At 42.1% G+C, this 23,371-nt stretch overlaps 1 protein-coding gene across 3 annotated transcripts in view; it reads left to right on the forward strand.

Moving 5' to 3' along the window:
* The first annotated feature begins 3,472 nt into the window (after positions 1-3,472).
* Positions 3,473-23,371, forward strand: part of kif26ab (kinesin family member 26Ab) — a 76,717-nt gene continuing 56,818 nt past the window's right edge. For all 3 annotated transcript variants that reach the window (XM_058091270.2, XM_078796318.1, XM_058091272.2), the window contains exons 1-2: positions 3,473-3,901; positions 4,927-5,139. In XM_058091270.2, coding sequence (XP_057947253.2) covers positions 3,767-3,901; positions 4,927-5,139 — 348 coding nt within the window. In that variant the 5' untranslated portion in view covers positions 3,473-3,766. The remainder of the gene's footprint in view (positions 3,902-4,926; positions 5,140-23,371) is intronic.

Raw genomic sequence — 23,371 nt, forward strand, 5'->3', positions numbered from 1 at the left:
GCCATCCACTAGGGTCACGGGGTTATGCTGGAGCCTATCCTAGCTGACGACGGGCAAGAGGCGGGGTTCACCCTGGACTAGACTGGCACATATAGCCAAACAACCATACTCACAATTTAGAGTCAACATGCTAACCACTGTATATATATTGTATCATACTTTATTTAAACACAAACAAAGCATATGTATTCATATGGATGAACACCTTTTGTGGGTGTTTTAAATGACTTTTAGCTTGTCGACCAACAGGTCAAAGTTGTGAAATAGCACCCCCTTCTGGCTAGTTCACATTAGCTCTGCAACCGTTTCAAGACTATAAAAAATGTGAACATAAATCAATTTTAGAACAATGAAAACCGTCTTCAACTGGATTAAACCCCAGTAGATTTTTATTAACTGACATTTGATATCTGCTTTTATTAAGCTCAATCTGAATTTTATTGAATTTTATTGTAGAAAATTGAGTTCTAGCTGGAGGTAGTAGAATGGTGTCTTTAATAAAACGCTATTAAACTGCACACAGCTCTTTATATCCATGTCTATGTCGTGGGAAACCTGAATCAGACACTCTTACAACAAAATCCAAATGCCCTTTTCCCAAAGAATCCTGCATAAATCATTCATGAAAGCACCGTGCGCCCACCATCCACACCCATCACCCCTTTCCCTTTTCCCTTTGATCCTCGCCATGCAGCAGAACTATCAATATTTGCTAAACGTTTCGCACAAAGCCCTGTCCGTGCATGCGCGAGGAGAAGGCACACGGGTCTCACAAGCGTGGCTAAGACATAGAAGAGGCCTTAATGAGATGCCCTTAGCCATTTCCCTGTACGTGCACAAGGGCAGCAGATGTAGCAGCACAAGTCCCAGGGGGTTCCCTCCGTGGAATTTCATCAGCGGGCCAAGGGAGACCCAACCCAAACCCCCTCCGCTGAGTGACGGACATGGTAAATCATCTTTACTATGGATTGTAATTATCGGCCTAGTGACAAGCCCTGCCTCCACTCCCTCACAAATAGGTGTGTACTCCTGGGTGTCACCCGGAGGCATGGTGTTCCTGCCTATTGTAATTTATTCCACCCTAAAATATCAATTATTCAGCCCTCTGTGATCGCCAAAATTGTTGCGAGTGAATGTAAATCTTTGTGTAATCATGTTTAACCTACAATGACAACAGAGGTCCAAACTCTCGGACCGGCGTAAAACTCTCTGACACATTCTCTCGCTGCACGCATAAAATAAAATAACGACATACGTAGCACTGATTTGACTTGCATTATACCGTTTTACACATACATCACTCACGTCAGCAGCAGCTAATAGATATGGCTGTATAGGGACCGAGAGCTTTGAGAGCAGATACACATCAACAAGTATGAGGAACCCTTGAGCAACACATGGAACCCCCAACTGCAACATGCTACGCTAAGGTTAACTAACGTTAATGCTGTTGCCTCACAGCAATAAGGTCTTGGGTTTGAATATGCCCTCATTTCTGAGATATGTACAGTATGGTAGGTTGGGTTTCAGTTATAATCTCAGCCTTTTTGGAGGGCCCTCTCTGCGCGGGGACTCCAGTTGCCTCCCATATCCCAAAAAACATGCATATTAGGTTAATCGGTGAGTCTAAATTGTCCATAGGTAGGAATGTGAGTGTAGACTGGCAACCAGTCCAGGAAGTCAGCTCGTAAAGGCTCCAGCTCATCCTTGACCCTGAATATTCATTCATTTTCTACTGCGGGGGTGCTGGAGCCTACCCCAGCTGTCTTCAGGTGAGAGGCGAGGTACACCCTAGACTGGTCGCCAGCCAGCCAATCACAGGGCACATAAAGACAAACAACCATTCACACTCACATTCATACCTATGGACAATTTGGAGTCGACAATTAACATAGCATGTTTTTGGAATGTGGGAGGAAACCGGAGAACCTGGAGAAAACCCACGCAGAGATGGCCAATGGTGGAATTGAACTCGGGTGAAATTGGACCATTTTCATCATTTTTCATGACAAATATCCAAAAGGTTCTAAAAATTAGTGATCTAAAAAAGTAGGATTACTATGCTGACTGTCAATAGAAACTTTGAGGTAGAAATAAAGGAGGGTTGTAATTGTACCTTGTGAATTTATTGTTGACTTTGTACTTGAGTAGTTGTCATGTTGTCACGGTTCATTGCACATGGGTTGGTCTCTGTGCAAAATACTCAGTGGGTGTTTGCATAATTTGAGGATTTGTTTTGGAGGCCAATCACAAGGCACATATAGACAAACAACCATTCACACTCACATTCATACCTATGGACAATGCCCAAAGACAGCTGGGATAGGCTTCAGCACCCCCGCAACCCTCGTGAGGAATAGTGGTAGAAAATGAATGAATGAATTTAGTTTTGGAGGCCTACTGTAAAAAAAAAAAAAAAGGCCAGCATTGTTAGTCCAGTGAACAGCATCATGCCACATCTATCACAGACAACAATGTCTCCGGGCACTGGGTATGGTGGAGGCCGGTTTGAGATACAATCCACAATCAGAAACCCGCATGAACACCACAACACGACAGGCTTTGTTGACGATAGAGATGATAGAGAATGACAACCCCCGTCCAGGATGGCTACATTAGGTAACACAAGCGGAGGCAGTGTTGCCGTACAGCAAAGGAAACAACCGATAGGAACCACACCCGGATCAGCAACCAGGGATTGACTGTTGTCCAAAGCAATCGGTTGTCTACTCTGGCAAATGAGTGAATTACCATCAACCACAATGAATAAACATAATCTTCTGTTGAACAGTTTTGTATGCACATATAGCTCATTACTGGGATCATGCATTCTGCTGTTCACATATCAGCCTCATTATAATGGACAAGGTCTAATAGTTCCACTGGACCCTAGCTATCGCTATAGGAACCGCCATTCAATCTGTGTGATAACAAGGCTTAGCTCGTTAGAAATGCTACAGTGAAGGCTAGTCATTGAATATTGATCAGCAATCATGAGGCCTTATTGGCTTCTCCGCCGTGATAAAGTTGAACAGAGGTCAGATTCAAGTTTTATTGTTGAGAGCTACACTCCGAGGTCCCGCCGTGCTTATTAAAATCAATCCGAATCCAATCAGCTTAAGTTTAGGACTATGTTTTATATGAATGATGAGGGGAAAATCGAAAATATTGATAGCAGCTCTCATAAGAATATATTCGACATGCATAGTGGGATATATTTTATATACAGTGCATCTTTGCAGGACTATTAAAGTGGAAATGGTGCCATTAAATAAGTCCCGATGAGAACATTTGCGTGCATACTGTGAGTCTCCTTGTGAATATTATGGGAATATCACAGGGATGTGTCGTTAGCGATTATGGCCTGGAATGTCATGGTTATACATCTTGGCTTTGGGAGCTGACATGCAGCGAATCGTGGAGAGAGAAAGAAGGGGAGAGCGAAAGGGGGAGAGAGAGAGGTAAAAAAAGGCAGAGTGAGGGGGAGGCAGAAGAACAGAGAGGAGCAGAGTGTTTTTCCTCACATCATGTCCTAAGAAGAACCCCAGTGGATGGAGATTTTTTTTTTTTAAAGGATTGTATGCCTTCACTGTGAGGACTTCTGAGAGAATACTATGTGCCAGCTTTCTGGATGTCAGGATTAAAAACAGCATGTGGACTTTTTTTCCCTTCTTCTTGGACGGATACAAACACCAGATTCTTCTTTAGATGGCTCTAAAGATGCTGTAGTGGAATATAATACGTGTAGGCGAAATTTACAGCCCGCATGGCTTTACCGAACTCACCGGAGTCTCCTGGAGGTGGCACGCCGGACCCTGGCGTCATCGACCTGGGGACCATCTTCGTTGACTCCGATATCATTTTTGGATTTACCAGTCACCTGCTAAAGAGAAAAACACGGGTGAGAAAAAGGTTATGTTTTGCCTTTTTAAAAAAGTATTTGGTTGGTATTTTTTGACAGTTTAGCAAAAAAAAAAAAAAACATTAGCGTGTGTTGAACTTCCCGTGGACTAATTAGAAACAGGTGCTAGCTATTTCATCACGTCTTTGCTAATGCTACTAGCATAACTTACCCCATTTAATTAGCACCATTTATTGTTCGTGTTTACTGTAAAACGCTTAAAATTACGAATATTTATATAAAAACATTATTTGATAAAAAATATATAAACATTTCCATATATGGTGATGATATGGGGTCATCAGAGTGCACTAAGCATTATCGGAGGCCACCGTCGCTGACGTCATCATATGAAATATTGAAAGTTTACCAATTAAATATTTACCCGCGGTAAATCCCCCTCCATCCACTACCGTGCTCCTGGGTAAAAATGATGTCATGTCGTATTCTGCCAGATGATGGCGCCAGAGTAGCGTAAATGTGCAATGTGGCTTGATTTAGGCATCATTTGTTAAAGTAAATTTTGACGTAAAAATCAACTCAATGGAGTATAAAAACATGGATGGATGATTTATAACATGCCTAATAGTCAATATTTAAAGACATAATAATAGTTAAGGAAAAATACAACTTATTTTCTGCCATTGAGTGACTTTAAGTTGCACAGGCTTACTTTGGCCCTTCCCATCCGATCACAATAACACCGCCTCCTTTCTCTGGAAGTCCGCCGGGTTGCAAACTCACATGGGACACCCTGACAACATCGTCTGGGCTAAGTCAGCAGATGACAGGTCACCCTTCACTCATCTCAGCTGCCTATGGCTCTGTCACAATCTTTAATTTGGCTTGTTTTAAGTCGTGAAAGTGTGTACTTGTAGTGCATGATGAATGCATCCGGGGGAGACAGAGGTGGGCTTGGGAGCAGTGTAAGTTTGACATGCATGGTTTAATGTCGTCAGGATTCAACCTCATCTGCATAAATTACATACCCTGACAGGTGAAACTCTCTTGTTTTTCCGCTGAAGGTGGAGGGATGTCCGACTGGAGGGTCTCCTGCCACCCCCAGGAAGAGACTCCTCTCTGCGGAGGACGCTCGTTGCAGCAGCCGCCCCCCTCCTGAGGGCGCCGGATCAGTTTCTGTGGCAGAGACGGAGGCGAAGGGGGGCTTTTGTCACAATTGTCAGAAGAAAGTGTCTGAGTTGAAGAAGCTGGCGTTGGCAGACCAAAACTCATTAAAGGTAGGTCTTTTTTTTTTTTTACACTCCATCATGGTGCAATGCATACTAATAAGTCTAAATATTTGAGTACCAGTACATGTACAGTCACAGTACCAGTGACAAGCGGTAATGGTACAAGATAACATTTCAGGGGGTGCTATTTTCATATGTAGTATATTGTTGCAGTGTAATGAAATTGCATTAAAAACTTATATAATATATACTATATCATTTCACAGCCATTACTTAACTTTTAATGGTTCCATACTGTTTAGCCATAAACCTTTAACATTGCATGCAGGAGGGCATGGAGAAAAAAAAGGGGCACAATCATTATATTATATTTTAAAACAAATTTAGAAATCGTCATTTTATATTCTGTTCTGGTGTCCCCTAAAGATACCTTAATGTACTTTTTCAAGCGTCACCTGTTGCACATCTACGCAAAGAATACGTGACAGAAAACTGCTTTGCCAGCAAGCCAATAATATTTCATCTCCGCTGACCTGTTATTAAGACTCATATTTCCACATGTTTACATTAAAAACACCTGCCAAGTAGTAAATACACATGCACGGAACGAGCTCGCCATCTGCTAGAAATCTTGTTTATTGCTGTTGAGTTTACATCAAAAACCGGCCTTGGATGCCAAATTGTGGACGGGTTTGTAGACTTTGAAAGTGGGCCATTGTTTAGCCGAACAATGCTTATCTTTTTATTTTTGCTGTTGGGTGTAAAGGAAAGGGGGGAAATCGAGGGGATTGAACTAAGCCAGCCTCTCACTTTGTAGACTGAGGAGGAAGTGGAGTCCCAGCCGACCTTCACTGTGCATTGAAAGTGTTCCTGTACGGCTGCTCGCGCAGTTCCCACCGCTGTTAAATATAGGCCCCCGAGACCACTGTTGTTGTGGTGGGCTACGATTGCCCCCCTGGCCTGGTCCTGTCTTTTGTTGTCCCGTTTTAGCGAGGGAGTCTCAAATGGCAGATTGGATTACACCTCTTCAAGGTTCTCCTCGCAAAATCCCATTGCCGTTGATGGTTATACGGGAGCAGGTATACAAGGGACAAGCAGCAGTTCCAGAGATCTGTATGTGTGGTCTTTGCTCGGAGTGTATCAGATCCATATTCAGGTATCAGGTAAAAAAGAACACATTAAGCCTCCCCTTGAGTGCTGTTATCTCCCGTGGGAAGTGACCGCCTCTTTTAGTGCGGGGACCCTTCAACAGTGCTTTGTGGCCTTCACCAGGTGCTCTGTCTGCCAGAAGATCACTATTTTGCACTTGTTGATAGCTAAATTGGGGCTTAATTCCAGGTTGGCAAACGGTAAAGGCAGGTTGCTTTACTTTTAGTAGAGTCGGGTCATGACATGGTCCTGTCTCCGTCAATACATAATGAAGCCATTGTCTTTATGGGCCTGTGCTGCTCACCTGTTGTGGACCCGGTTGTGGATGATTGCTTCCAAATTGTTTCCCAAATTCACGGGGGGGCCGGGGGCTCAACTCAGAACTGAAGAAGCCTTTTGGATTAAAAGTGAAACATTTTCAAAACAAGAACAAATTCATGTGGGATACCTTGACCTGTATGACCGGTAATCTACTCCAATATAACATTATAATGCTAGCGATAAATCCTTAACTTACAGAGGTAGACTACTTTGGCGAAGTGAGTCTTTTCACATATAGCACGCAGCACACTTTCTGTTATTATTTCTTATTTTCACTTTATACCATATTCTATGGTCCGACATGTTACATTCCGTTGAAGCGTCCCAATGAACCCACTCATAAAAAGACTTTTTCGATGCTCACCAAGCAAGTCTTGCAAGCTAGCGTTTTCACCACTGAATTGTGTGACTTTAGTGGAATATTTGGAATATTTGAATTCCTATAACATCAGAGGTATGTATGAGCTGTGTATAGAAATACTGGAAAGACAGTAGTCAGTGTTACCGACAAGTTTTATTATTATTCGCACACTTGACTAGAATGAGAAAAAAATTCTGACTGTTTTGTTTGTCATAAAATATGTATGAAATTATCTCATTTTTGTAGGTTTTATTTAACAACAGAAAGGTATTGACTTACGGGTGTTGGTTGGCATCTACTGTAGGGAGTTGAATCCACATTCTCGTGGTTGTGAGCGAGGGCAAACGGGCTATCATTTAATACAATGTTCATTTGAAGTTTCTAGGATTTTTTTTCAATTGTTTTTTAAGACTAAACAAAACGGCAGATAATTAAAACAACATGCAGGAACATGCCCGCAGACTTGATCAAACAGAAATTCATCCACTTTTATTTACATAATTAAAACCTATGGGCATTATTTCAATAGAGGGGAGCGTATTCAGTAATTGTAGCCTTAGCTTATTGTGGCAGGACACGGTGGCCGGGAATTACAGAAAGAAAGAAGACCGTATACTGTAAAAAAAAAAAAAAATCGCAACTTCAAAGTAGCAAATTAGCGCCTTGAAGTAATCACAGACTCTACAGACATGACCGTGTGGCTGGCTTAAATCCTCATGCTGAATCTCCTTTTTTTTTTTTTTTTTGGTTCTTCTGTTTTTGTGTGTGGCTGTGACATCAGCCAGCTCATGCAATAAACACTGCAGGGTGTCAATGACCACAATAGGTGATTAGGTTTGTATGCAGCCAAGTTTGCTGGGAGCCATTGTGACCAGTCTGCCTGTGGCCAAGCTAGAACGGCTCTAGAACAGATCCATCTCCTGCATCACAGCTCTGACTGAGGCTGTCACTCGATATCCTGTTTTAAAAGACAGTTGGCCGAGGCTAAAATGTTAAATGGGTTTAATGAAATGTGGAAGAAAGAAGCCTGTTTGTAGTACAATCTGTATCTGGTGGTTCTTGGTGGTGATGTAGTTTTCACCATGTTAGTTAGTGGTGTGTCATTCATGAACGAACGGGGTCAAAAGAACTAGTTTTGTGAACGGAATGAACAAGGTCACCGGCCCTAAAATACCCGTTCTGTCTGTTCAGTTGCAAATGCTTTTTTTGATTGGCTGGAGAGTCAGTTCACCGTTTCTTTTTGCAGGGCGGGACTATCTGCGTGCTTGCCTGTCTCATCCTATCATTGCGCCTCGCTCTGTGAGTCAAAAGAACTAGTTTTGTGAACGGAATGAACGAAGTCACCGCCCCTAAAATACCCATTCAGTTCGTTCAGTTGCAAATGGTTTTTTTGATTGGCTGTAGAGTCAGTTCACTGTTATCCTATCGTCACGCCTCGCTCTGTGAGTGGGTGGGGTTAGCTGACTGAAAGACCGAAACCGAGAGATTGACCGACACTCGTTTGCTGTTCATTCATGACCGAAACAACGAACTTGAACATGAGTGAACCGACTGACTCGACACGGTTGACCAGGTCTATGCACAGAGGGAGGTCTCAGGCTAACGACCAATTGACCGAAATGACCGAAATGAACGGATCTTTTTACCGAACGAACCGGTTCACTCAAATGAACGGTTTTTCCCACCACTAACGTTAGTTGTCTTTGAGTTATACTTGCCAACCTCAACAAGAGACCCTATGTCAGTCGACGTTTCTAATGTAAGGGTTTCGCTACACAAGAGTTTGGTGGTCAATGATGGGAGTCAGCAGTGTTTAACACCCTCTCATATACTGAGCTTCATGAATATCAATGTACTGTTGAAGCTGCCAACTCCACCAGCACACTGATTCATTAACACAGAACATTCTGCTCTGGCTCTTATAGGTCTTACAAATGTGCCTTAGGTGGAGATGACACACAGGAACCCCAATGTAATTAGACTATTAGTTGGGTATAGCAAACAGCTAATACCAAAAGCCAAGCACTACTGATGTATTCACAATGTGTCCAAATTTATTATGGACGCGTTTTGAGTATGACTGCTAGAGTTAATAAACCACTGGACCTTTTGCCTGCTTTTCATGCTGAATTCATAAAATATCGGAAGGCAAAATGACTCACAGGAGACTCATTTGTGTTCACTCGGTTCAAGTTTTTGTTCCTGCTTGACCCTCCATCCAGTTACAGTTAGTGAATTCATTTATGGCTACCAAAGCAGTTGACATATTTCCTGTGAAGGACTAAAGGAATCAACCTCACTCCATAGCATTGCACACCCTTGTTTTGGCATGCAACATCAACACCGCTGTGCAGAAAGTTCAACTCCGACTTCAAGTAATTTCCTTATCAGAACTTGTGTTCCCACATACAGATTTGAATAATTGTCACGCAACAGTGCTTGGTTGCTAAGGCCGAAACTCCAAACTTAAAACTTTTTTCCTCTGAAAAAGTGATACAAAAGTTTGTTTGGCTTTGCTGTCATGACTACAAATGTGCAGAAAGATTAACATAAGTTAATACATTATTGTAAATCGTTACAACAGGCCTTCTTTAGCCTGCTATGCTAGCCTCTAGCGCTAGCCTTATAACCAGGCTAAGGGCAGATTGCATCCGTTTTTTGATGATTGTTCATTGTCATTCAATAGTGGGTACCTATACATTTTATATGTGTTTGACGCATATTTAGAACTTGGATCGTGTCACGAGTAAACAATGGTAATTGAAGAGAGCTCTAATAATTGCAACATATGTACATTTTAAAAATTTTCGGATCATAGCCCCACAAAAAGCAGGCTCTACCGTCCATTGTTGATATGTGTCCAAGTGTTTACAAGGCAGTATTGTGATGATTGAGATTTACCTCTCAGGTGACTTGAAGTTCTGTGCATCAGTCTCTGGCCTTTGTGTCAGTTCTCAGGGTCTGGTACAGGTGTATACCGTCAGGTTGTCAAACCACACAGATGAGTGACTGGCAGCCTTTTTTGGAGAGGAGGGGATAGAAAAATAAAGTTTGGAAAACGCCTCCGGTGGTGAAACTTGAGCAGAGTTAAAACAGAATATGGCCATACAATCTGATTCAACTCTAAGCATCTTCACCTCCATGGCTCTGGATGTAGTGTGTATGTGTGTGTAGTGTGTGTGTGTGTGTGTGTGCACTCCAGGAGGAGATGAGAGACACCTTCTCGCATCATATGTGGTCAGCATGTGACTTGTGCTTTATGGCATGTGTCTGTGTGCGAGCACGGAGTGATAATATGGTGTCAAATGGTGTGCAGACCTCAGACATCATTCATGGTTCTCCACTATACTCTGCTGTGTTGTATTTGGGAACCCCGGCAGCTGCTCACTGCCACTTTAGCACGGCACTCAAGCTTCTTTTGTTTAGGATTTGTGCAGCTGCCAGACACATTTTCATCTTTTTTTTTTTTTGGTACTGGCTGATGATGGCTTTTGGACTTTAGTATTTATCGGTAGTGGACAATAATTTGTTGTGTTCAAAATGTATCTATCGTATGCTAGTTTTTGTGCAGAAGGTCTTGTTGGTATTGCAAGGAATCCGAATGTAACGTAGCATTAAAAATGTCAAATAGTGGGTTTTGCTAAGTGCACTATGATGGTAGAATAGCGTGAAATTAAAGGCTCGGTGGAGTGAGTGCTCTTCTTATGGAGTAAAGCGGGTGGCGACACTTCTCCTGGGAAGTCAAATAACTTACATTTTCTCATTTTCTCCTTCAGGTACTATCTACACCAGGGGTGGGCAAATATTTTGACTCGTGGGCCGCATTGAGTTAACAAAATTGTCCGGCGGGCCAGAACATATATTTAACACGCACACACTATTTTATGTTTATTATTTGTCTAATTTTTTATCTGTAAAAGTGTTCTACTATCAGCAGTATGTTCTAATGTCCCTTTTTTCAGGAGCACTCTAAACATCAGACTACATCAAATTATTAAAATGTAATTTTAATTTAATTTAATAAAGTTTTATTTTACTTTTAATTTTAAATTAAATTTTAATTTAATTTAATTTAAAAAAATATTTTACTTTTAATTTTTTATTAAATTTTAATTTAATTTAATTATTTAAATTAAATTTTACAGTTTTGTTGTTTTTTTTTTTACTAAATAAGACATCCGACTTGGAAGTCATGTTGCCAGTTTGTACGTTAAAAGTTACTTAGAAAGCAACTGGCGGGCCAGATTCAAATGAGTGGTGTGCCGCATGTGGCCCCCGGGCCGTAGTTTGCCGACCCCTGGCTTCATGGGAAGTGCAACATGAAGAGATTAAATAATTCTTCAGGCAACACTATTATATATGTAGAAAATACTACATTTTGTTGCCATGCTGGTTTCTTAATAAAAGAAAACTTCAACTGGCAACTGGCGGGCCGGATTCAAACGTTGGTGGGCCGCATGTGGCCCCCGGGCCGTAGTTTGCCCACCCCTGATCTACACTAATGCAGCCCATACGGGACTCCACAGTAACTGATGTACTGTACAGGTCGAGAGTCGAAAAGTACTGTAGTACCTTTTAGGAGGGACAACTCTAGTCACGGCACGACGGTCGAGTGGTTAGCAGACCTTACAGCTAGGAGACCGGGGTTCAATTCCACCCTCTGCCATCTCTGTGTGGCGTTTGCATGTTCTCCGGTTTCCTCCCGCATTCCAAAAACATGCTAGGTTAATTGGAGACTCCAAATTGTCCGTAGGTATGAATGTGAGTGTGAATGGTTGTTTGTCTACATGGTGCCCAGTTCAGGGCGTACCCCGCCTCTCGCCCAGAGAGACACAGACAGCTTGGATAGGCTCCAGCACCCCCGCGACCCTCGTGAGGAAAAAGCAGTAGAAAATGAACGAAGCTCTAGTCACAACTAAAGACCATCTTCCCCTTGCTTTTCATTTTGGTAGACTCAATTGAGTTTTGAGTCGGAGAAGGGTTCTGGATGGTGAGCAGCGCTGAGGTCGATGCACATCGCTTCTCATAAAGAGGTGCAAAAATAATAAGTTGGAGGAGGCTAAGAAATTACCATTTCATGTGTGGAGGCAGTGCTCTTCTGACCATCTGGCACTCGGATGCTCTGGCTGCATGCCTACTTTGTGTCTTCGGGGACTTCAGATGTTCCCTCAGATATGTGTTCAGGTGAGCTGATCTATTTTAGCCAATTTGGTCTGTTGCCTTCCCTCGTGGTAAAGGCTGCATCACTTCTTATTCCCAGAAGACAAACATGTAAAGCCAGTCTATTATGCTTAATAACAACTATTCAGCAAAAACATTCAATCAAAGTGTGTGACTTGGGAACGAACAGCTGTATCATTACCTGTATAATGAGCTGGGAAGGCGCCAAGCAACCAGGCGGCCATGGAACTTCACACTTGGTTGACAGTCTGAGCTTCTCAGACAAAGATTTCAAATCTCAGCCTCAGGAAAAAAGTACAGAATTTTCCATTTAAAACCTAAACAAATAGTTTGAAATCTTTTGACATGAAGTTGTACGACATCCCAATTAGCAGCATTGTGCATCAACGGTGACTTTCCCCTCACTTGACCCCCGTGAGCCAAGTTCTGGATGGTTTTTGGTGTTTAAGAAAGTATTTCCGCGGATTGTGATGTATTTGTGTTGATATAAAATGTGTCGCTTTGAGAGGATGAACAAACAAGCACAGTTACTGTATTTTCTGGTCTATAAGTCGCACTTTTTTTCATAGGTTGGCTGTTCCTGCAACTTATACTCCAGAGCGACTTATAAATGAAAAAAACTGTTTATGTTACATAAACTGGACACCTTTTCTGTTCGTATTTATTTTTCGTGTAGCTGAATAACCATTGTGTTAGCATATCTTACACCTATTCAGCCTGTTTTCTATTCTTTTATTGTTAGATCTTGCCTTCCAAGAGGACGTAATGTCTGTTTTCGTCAAGTAGTTTGTAAAATAAATTACCCGCAAAAATGCGACTTATACTCCAGTGTGACTTATGTATGTTTTTATGCATTTTTGGCCTTGTGCGACTTATACACCGTAGCGACTTATAGTCCAGAAAATACGGTATACATGCATTTCTCCCACTCTCTTTTCCACTCTCATCCAAATCAGCAGTCAGGATACATTCATGGCCTCAGAGACTATAGGAAAGTAGAAATTGGACTACTAAATTTAGTTCTGCCCGTGACCTAAATTCGGCTTAGAGTTTTTGGCCCTCTGTGCGATTGAGTTTGACACCTCTGAGATCATGGCTTAAGTGGACATTTGAGAACCAATTAAATCAGAGTACATGTGTTTTTCCAGCTTGACTCAAAGAAGTGCGATATGGACATTGTGACAACATGTTTTTGAGCTATTTCTCATTGCGAAGGTGCTTCAGGAAGGATTGCCCTGCATAATAGAGCTCGTGTTTGCTGGTGTTGGGTGCGGGATCATGTGCAACAAAGAACCAGACTTGAACCAAACAATAGTGCCGTGGTCCAGCCTGACAGGGTGATGTGTTGCAGCACCCGCATGTGAGCAGGGCAACAAAAGCAGAAATGTCAACGAGCACAGGACAAAAATACAACAAGGAGTGCAACAAGAAGTGAATTAATCAGGTTGACTTGTTAATGTAGGGCCAGGCTCTCTGTGTGTGTGTGTGTGTGTGTTTTTTTGTGACTGGGCTTCTTGTGCTTAGCTCCATAAGTCAAGGAGACATGCACAATGTAAGAAGACAGTCTTGAGTCTGATTCAGAGTATTGGAGAAACAGAGTTGTCGTGATAAATTTTCACGGCGCTAGGTTAGGTACACATACCATGAAGGAGCTCAGTGCTGGAGGTAATCTCTTGTTGGCGCCATAAAACGTACTTCCATTGACAGCAGATCTTGTGGTCGCAAACAAATCTCTCTGCTCATAGCAAAGCGTTGAAAGACAACGCCAGTGTTGTGTAACCCTGCCAAGATGGATATGCGGACAGCAAACTGGGCTGCCCGGGCGTGGCAACCTCCTTCATGGCAAGTAAAATGCATCGGGGAGCACAGTGCCTCAAGTAGCTTTGCCTTTGGAAGAAGATGTAAATGGACTTCCATCACTTTGGATGGCATCAAAATAGAAACTAGTTTAACTGGTTGTAAAACCTACTCCAACATTTATTTGCACTCAGCCAAGTAGATATGGGAATAGCAATCAATTTATCGATTATAAAGTCTATTGTGATTGAATCAATTTTCTGTGTCTTATTGCAGCAAGTGTCAGTTTTCAATAATTGTCAATAAGTTGAGCTGCAATCACGCAAACATCCTCTGGATAGCATTATTCCGGTCAGTACAACACCGGCATAGAAACACAAGTGACTAATATTAAATTGATGTCAAATGTAGTCGTTTTATTTAGTTTTAGTCCTGAATTCATATATACGGCTTTACTTAATTTTGCCATACATGTTCTGTATTGCTTGTCCTCATTTGGGGCATGGCTGAGCTAGAGCCTGTGAGTGGTGGTCTCCAGCCAATCACAGGACACATATAAACAATTAAACAATATTCAACATGCATGTTTTTGGACTGCCGGATGAAGGAGTATTGGAGTAAACTAGGGGTCTCAAACTCGCGGCCCCCACCTTGATACCAAAGTTTAATGTTGAAATGACAGCTTAAAGCTGTGTGCACACTGGACGCAATTAACATGATTTTGCCCACACCCATACTGTTACCCTACTCTGTTACCCCACCCTGTTTTGCTTTGGATTAGCAATGAAGCTAAAGGCTTATGACGCTGTGGTACAAATAAATGCAGGAAATGATTTGGAATAAAACAGAAAATACACGTCCAAGATAAAGCATCTCATCAAACATGTTGTTAAAGTTACGACGCTGCTCCCAGATGGAACTGAGTACGATGCTAACTTGCTAATTGGGTCAAATTATTACGTTTCATTAATGTTCATGTTAAAGGTTAAATAACTGTTAATACTGTACATTTGAATCTGAAAAAAATAATTTCTCTACCAACTGTATGTGGTTTCTTATGTTTTTCTTATTTGCTGTTTTATTATTATTTTACTTATTTATTACTGATTGATTGATTTATTGTCTTTATTCTTAATTTGTTTATTTTTTATCTTATTTTGTGTATAGAAAAATAAAAATTAAGATTTTGGTGTGGAAAACCGGAACCAAAGTACTGAAAAAGTGTAGGGTATAGTAGAAGCAAAAGCATTGAAGATAGTTTTTTTATTGATTTTTTTTTCCAGTTTTTAATAAATGTGTTTTGGGGTTTTTTTTGAAAACCTGATGCGGCCCGGTTTCACCCAGAACCTAGCTCTGGTGGCCCCCAGGTAAATACAGTTTGAGACCCCTGGAGTAAACAGTAAAGAGAGAACATGCAATCTCCACACAACATTGAAATTGTGTTGCTCATGGGGATGTTCCATTGTTTTCAATTCCTGAGGGGGAATATCTGACCCCATTCATCCATCTATCATACTATCCATTCCCTTTGGACCCCTCAGTATTCCCAGACGGCATGAGTTGGCAACTTCTGGGTTGGTATTAGGTGCTGCCTCCATGTGGATGACTGAACATCACCAACATCATGATTTAATTCTTTCTGTCATTACTTAAAGTGTGATGTTAATTGAGTGGTAAATTGGCCACTGATGAAGACATCAAACACTTCGGTGTGTCCGTGCATGTTTGTGTTTGTGTTGTGATAGCTTGACAGCTGTGATGCTTGGTTTGGGTTGACTGGCCCCTCGCTGTGTTTCCGAGCTACACCGGTGAGGCTATTCTTCTTCTTCAGTGGCTCATTCAGCTACCTATATAGTGCTCCATAAATCCTGCCGCTGTGTGAAAATGCCAGTCAAAGTTCACACCGCTCATGTTCATTTCATGCTTGAGCATCCAGCTCCGTGAGTGAGGATGAGTGTGCGTATTGATGGCGTGCGAACGAGCGTGTAAGTACCACAGGAAAGAGAAAGAGACGAAGCACGTTCTCTCTCCATCCCCTCAGATGTCATCCATCTTTCTCAACTTAACTGCCTACCAATTTATGATTGCATTATTGCAGTCAGTGTTATATCCTTATCCTGGCACACCAATGGTGGTCTGCTAAATGGGGAATGTGATGGAGAAGGTGAATTGTGTGTGTTCCTGTATGCTTATCTTTAGGGGATAATGGCTTCAGGCACTGTTAAGAGTGTAATAATAATCTGGTGTAGTCTGGATCTGTAGTCACAAAGTTGAAAACAAACCAACCTATGCTGAAGACAACCTCCTTGGTAGAGGTTACTGTCCAGAAACGCATTCTTTGCAAAGCTGGTACGCATTCTGCATACAGAGGGCGCATAGTGTACACTCCCTTGTGCTGCTTTATTTTACCACTTCAATGATTTGATTTTGCAATTGCTTTGCAATTTGCCTGCTGACATTTGAGAGGAAACAGCAATGCGTTCCACAAAATGACAGCAAAGTTGCTTTTATTCTGGCACTAAACAGTGAATTTCTCCATCAGCAGAGTGCCGAAAAGGTCACCCTCATCTTGTATGGATTTTTATTACTGATTTCCCGCAAAGAAAGTCAATCAGGTTATAAAAGCAGTGTCTTCCTGAACCTCATGGTCCTACTGCCACTGGACTCAAATTTGCAGCGCACTTCAGGGCTTTACATTTAAAACAAATATTACTTGTCCTTGGGGAATCCTTAAGGTGAGAACTACTTGCCCGAACTTGCCCCATGTAAAATTAAAAGACTGCCATAATGATATCATATATCAATATATGCTGATAATTCATCAGATAATAGTACTGACGCATTGTATTTGGAGGAATATCTGAAAAATAGTGGATATGTATGTTAACATGGCATGCCATACTACCTTACACATGGTAGTCGTAGTAAGCACTAATATTTATAAGTTGTGCACCACAATGAAACATTATTGAATAGACACATTTGTGTACTAGTAAAGTGTTTTTAAGCCAGAAAAAAATGCTCAACGGACAAACAATAATTTGTGAAGCAAAGGTGAGAAAAATACACAGAGAAATGGACGCGCTAGATTTTGTAGCTTGTGCAAAATCAGCACTTGGTATTGGATCTAATCACTGGTGTTTCATTGTGACCACTTCAAATTGTCACAGCAATGTGATTCACTCACCTGTGCCGCTAATAAAATACTCGTTTAGGAGGTACTGTTTCATCACTTTTTGCTGTTTTTTCCTTCAGAAGTTGTTGAAGAATTAGACCATGTTGGCAGGGACGCCATGATAGATGTTTTCGTAGTCAAACAATCGCTGATTGGTTGATCGGATGTGGGTAAAACGCGGACTGTGGACCGCGGTCTAAATGAACGATTCTGATTGGTCCATTTCAAGATTTGCAAGGATTGGTTTGCAAATTACCACCGGAATTACGCAGTCCGTGTTTTTTTTACCAATACTCAACAAGAACCATCATCAAAAGCCAAAGTGCACTTGACCGACGGGAATATCACTGATTGGATTTACTTGCCCCAATTTTGTTTTAACTTGCCCCGGGCCATCGGTACATCGTTATTGTCGAGCCCTGATAGATGTTTTCGTAGTCAAACCCTCGCTGATCGCGAACAAGAACGGGTGTGGGTAAAACGCGGACTGTGGACTTCGGACCGCGGTCTAAATAAACGATTCTGATTGGTCCGTTTCAAGATTAGCAAGGATTGGTTTGCAAATTACCACCGGTATTACGCAGTCCGTGTTTTTTTACCAACACCCAACAAGAACCGCTTAAAAAAATAACTTAACTTTAACTTGCCCAGGGCCATCGGTACATCGAGTTAGAAAGGAGACAGACACTGAGTTATTTATTCATCGTTCAGTGTGCACTCTATGAACAAAGTGATGAAAGGATTCCTTGACCAGAATACGCCTTAAGTGTCCCAGCTCTAAAAGAACCATCATGTATTCTTCACGGAGACTGAGTCACCGACAAGTGGACGCTTTGGGCATTGTTTGGCTGTACGATGACAGTGTACAAAAACCCAGGCATATTTGTGGCAATCATTTTCATCAAAAATAGAACCCTGCGGAAACTGAGATTACACCGTACTATGGCAGCTGCTTGAGAGGATTAACTAATTACAGATTCACATTCACATTAAACCCAATGGTTTCTTTGGGAATTGATGCCACCCTAGGATGGCCGTCCCTCCCAGCCGACGCTTGTACAGTAAACCTTCCGTTGAACTTACTCCCATTAATAGATCTGTCCTTTATGCTTCCCATCTTGTTTTTGATGCTCTACTTTTATGATGTCACTCTCCGCTGCTGCTGAAGAGCTGCGTGCCGCTTTATCTCCTTCGTGTGTGTCAGGCACTTAAACTTAAAACCTCTCTGTTTATGAGCCCCAATCTGCCTCTGCAGGCTCTGCGTTTGCGGCTCGCTATTACTATGGCATTGCCAATAAAAGCGCTTGTTGTGGGAACGCGCACGCTTACGCCGTGGCTCTCCAACTGAGCCATGGCCGACTCTTAGTCTGATCTTGAGAAGAAGCGTGGTATAGTGTGGACTTGTACAAATGTGTATCTTTGTTGACTTATCAGATGACATTATTGGCATTAGTCAATGTACTAATAGCAGGAGGTGCTCTACGTCACTTGAAAGCTATTTTAGCTCGGGATGCTGATACAATCCCGATAATCTATGAAGGAATTCGGCTGATACTAGTTCCGGTCCTCATTGGACAGCCGAACTGCAGAAGTGCCGAGACTAACACACGCTATACGTCATAATTCGTAACCCGTCGCAGACCCGCACACAACAAAAGTTCCTCCTGCACTAAAAGTTTTACTTAGTGTCTGCATGCTCCAAAATCCGAACTGAGGCGGCGCTTTTTAGCTGCTGCCTGATGGATGATCACATCGCGAGCCTCAAACTCACCACAACCTGCCAAGTAACCTGTTTTTGGAATGTGGGAGGAATCCCAGGGGGAACATGCAAAAATAAAAAATTATACTGAGTTAGGAAACAGTGGCCTAATGCTAATACATGTTTAAAAATTCCTCTGTTTACAGCCTTAGTGTGCACTGTTTTTTTTTAAATACATAAAATAAAAATGCAATTCAGTCTAGCGTGCGTTTAAGGTGACTCCACTTCTGCTGACTTTGCTGGTAAACATCTAAATGAGCTGAGTTATTTACTGCTCCAAATGAATGCGTCCAACACAACCATGGCAGGAATGCCTTTGAACATGTTTTTGCAACACAGGAATACTTTCTTTTAATCAAACGTCCCATGAAAAGGAGGCAAGCTCAGCAGGCACACCTGTGCGTGCGTCCTTGGTGAACTCCTGCTTGGATCACCGGCTTCAGAGTCATGGTGGACGCTGGACGCTAGGAAGTAACATCAGAGGCCGACGCTGCAAAAAGGGCATTCTCACTGCAAGTTCAGACATCCAACAGGGTGTAAAAGTATATTATGTGGACAAACTTGAATGTGTGGTTTTATTTGCACCCAGCGTTTTACGAGTGTGACTTTGAAGTATCGCATCAAGTTTCCAGGGCAAGTCCCACAACCAAAGAAGAAGAAATTGTACATTTTTCGTTTCAAATGTTCCTCCCTCTTTGTGAGCATTCCACAGTGTTCACTGCTTTCACACGGTCATTGCCACGTTGGTCTAGCGAAGCTCGACCCCCCCTCCTACTCCTTCTGGCCATCCGCTGACCCCCTCAGCCTCTTCTCATCCCACGCTGAGCATTTATGTCTTCATCTCTTTGTTGGCGAGGTGAATCCGGGGCACACTTGAACTCCCCCAGAAATGGTCACCGGGGACTGTGATTGAACTGGATTTGACCTTCTGGACTGAAATGTTTCCTCGCACACAATCAGGCTTTCACCAGTGATTCCTTGCTCGATCCTGATAGTCCTTAAGTGATGGAAGGTGCTGTAAAAGCCCTACAGTAGTATTTGAATGTCACGGTGGTGGTGGTGGATGGAAGCCTGGAGGTTCCCGCAGTTCCTCCACAATGCTTAATTAGCTCATAAACAAAGGCTAGCGGGGGATCAGAAGGGGCAATCAAAGTGGTTTGTTCCTTTGAGGTGCTCTCACCGTCAACAAAGCATCTCTAATAACCCCGTTCCTCCACCCTTGTTGTGTCTCACCACAGTGCGCTTCCTGCCAACATAAAAGGCCCGGATTCCAAAAAAGGGACTCGGACAGGAGGTCGTAGCTATCCACACCTCCCTTTGGCCTTCAAAGCCAGGCCTCTTCCTCTCGCTATTGGATAGTGACATTGCTCCTCGGCTCACCTCTGCGCTGATGCATGTTTGGTTCCCCGTGGCGACTGCACCGGCTTTCATGTGTCCGTGACTTTGGTGGTCTGCCTTTATTGCCTTCCTTTGTGCGTCACTGCGTTGGCGCAAGACTGGAGCACTACTTGTTTTTGAGCTGTGCGTCTCAGCGGCTTGGTTTCCATGTTTGTTATTACCTTCACCAAGGAGGTTATGTTTTCAACCCTTTTGTAGATTCTCAGTCATCCAGGACACGGTAATCCACAAAGGATGACCACGGTTTTATTGAAGTTTCTTCTTGGATTGTTAGTTGCAAGAAACCATTTGGATGTATGGGTGGAACATCTTAATATGTCCACCGGCTTGTTGTAGCTGGCCAATGAAAATTATGCAATGAAAATGGTCCCTTGCTATATCGAGGTTATAATAATATCGCGGGTCGTCAAAGATCACTCTTTTGTGGTTAATTATGGGCTATTGTTAGTCAAACAATATTGAAATGCAAGTTATATATGGAGTGGTCTGGCCACTAGGTATCTGTAATGACATGACATTACATCAGTGGAGTCAGCCATCGCATGTCCAACATGATAAAGTGAAAAGAAGTTCTCCTATTCCATGTGGAAGTGGTACGTTTTTTTTAGCTCCTCATGTTGTATTTCTTAAGTTTAGAATAAATTACCCTAACGACTTAGCTCACTAGCATGCTATGCAGCTGTGGCCCTATTATGTCCATCCCGCGCATTATCAATATGGTATAATAATACAAATGTAAAGATGACTATAAGGGTGAAATTTTATGTCTCCATGATTCTAATAATGGTTAAAAAAATATTTAGAAAATGTTTTGTATACCGTAACTACAAAAATATTCTATTTATTAACGTTGAATCCAGAAATTCACATTATCCAAAACAACTACAACAAAAACGACTATAAACAACAACACCCTGGAGATAGATTGTATGCTTTTTCTTTAACAGCAACATTATCCAGTTTTTTGCCTTTTCATAACTAAGGTTTACATCAGGGGTCTCAAACTCAATTTACCTGGGGGCCACTGGAGCTAGGGTCTGGGTGAGACTGGGCCGCATCAGGTTTCCAAAAAAAACCCCCAAAAAAACGCATTTATTAAAAACAGAAAAATGAATAAACTTTGCTTTGGTTCCGATTTTCTACAAGAAAAGCTCTGATAAAACATTCCACTGTTCTCAAATATCTTACTTTTTATTTTTCTACACAAAATAAGATGAAAAATAAATAAACAAATCAAGAATAAAGAAAATCAATCAATCAGTAATAAATATAATAATAATAAAACAGCAAATAATAAAAACTTAAGATACCACATATAGTTGACAAATTATTTTTTTTCAGATTAAAATGAACAAAGCATTATTAGAGCCCTGTAGACATGACAAAACACGACTATAGTCACATTTATACTCTTTTTATTTACAACATATTGAGCAACTACATGGTCTTTAGACACATGCTAACTCGCAAACTAGAGAGCTAGCGACCTAAACGGGAGCCTTCAAGTTACTTCCTTTAAACTTAAATAGCCAAAAACTCACCACTTCCACATGGATAGGGAGGATAACTATTAACAGTTATTTAACCTTTAACATGAACATTACTCAAACGTAATAATTTTTTCTGGGTACATGATACCATACAGCATCCATATCAAACTTGCGCAGGCCGCACTAACATTAAACTTTCATATCAAGGCGGGGGCCTCAAACTAGTGTCCTGCGGACCACATTTGGCCCGCGGGCCGCGTGTTTGAGACCACTGGTTTACATTTAAAAATCCACAAACTTTCAGGATTGTGGATTATGTTTGCGTCATACGTGATTGCTAGATTTTAGATGTTCTTTTTCAGTGAATGCTGCATGCATCTTAAGGAGAAAAAAACACCCACAAATGCTGGAGGCGTGCCCTTACAGTGTACTGTTTTGATGCCGATTCAAATTAGGATTTTCAATAGGTTTGTTGTTATTTCTGTTTCTAGACTGAAGGCCATTTTAAAGCAGGTTGCAGGCGATGGCTGCTTGTTTGTGTGGCTCTGTTATCATCTCCTGTTTCCTGTCAAAACAGGAAAAGTCAGGGGGTGAAAATGGAGGCTAGGAAAGTGCTGCCCTTGATGTGTGTTGGCTTGAGCTCCAGCCCTGGCTGACAGCGACCCTCCCCGGTCAAGAAAAACAGACTGGTTCGGGGCGTAACCTGCAGTCATGGTGTTATTTTTATCACTTTCACAAAGCAACGTGAGGGATGCTTTTTCCCCAAATGTTGACACAGGTCCGGGTCATTTTTATCTCCCAAAAGTACTGCAACAGCTGCCGGCAGCGAAGCGAGGGAGATGTCCCACTCCGCTGGTCGCCTCATCTGATTGTGGTCTCTGTTTAGGAAAGGAAATCCTTTTTGACATTTGCTTAATCATGAAAGTGAGACACTCCTTCTCTCTGGATGATCCCGAGACCTACAGTCACAATACCACAATGCCGAGCCTGTCAGACAGGAGCTGTCATGTGCTTTTGTCCATCCATCACATGCGTTAATGTTGTGCAACAGGATGACACACACACACACACACACACCCAGCTAACACCGAACACATTCCACATTGAAAGTCCGCTATCAGTGCAGCTCAAGCCATGTATTAACTCCTGATGCCTGAGCAGGTAAAAGCGGCCATGTCTGCAGTGATATGGCTAAATGAGAAGGCGCAAGCTGATGCAGCTCACAAATACCTCATTAAGGAGCTGGCTAATTATTGACCGCTGATAACCATCTCCTGTCCTGCCCTGTGTCACGGCTCACTGTTAAAGTCGGAGTTGTGGAATTCCAAGAGTCGGACAGCAGGGCTACTTTTAGTTCTTTATGGGGTCTAGAAAAAAAACAGCCAGCTACTTGCACAACAATGCTATTGTTAGAACGTCCAGAGTGAACCCTTTTCTGTTTTGCCAACAATGTCCGTGGACCTGAACTGGAAGCAATAGATTTCTATGAGGGGGAAAACAATATGAAACATACAAATATCAACTTTGGCACGTACATAGCAGATAAAAATATGACTGGAAGTCATCAGAAAAGGTTCATATGTCATTCAGGTGGTTTTCCAGGGGGCCACACTGATGCTAACCTCCCATGAGTTGCACAATTAGTTACC

Source organism: Doryrhamphus excisus, linkage group LG14 (genome assembly GCF_037039965.1).
Source record: "Doryrhamphus excisus strain RoL-2023G ecotype Guam linkage group LG14, RoL_Dexc_Guam_v1.1, whole genome shotgun sequence".
Classification (NCBI taxonomy): Eukaryota; Metazoa; Chordata; class Actinopteri; order Syngnathiformes; family Syngnathidae; genus Doryrhamphus; species Doryrhamphus excisus.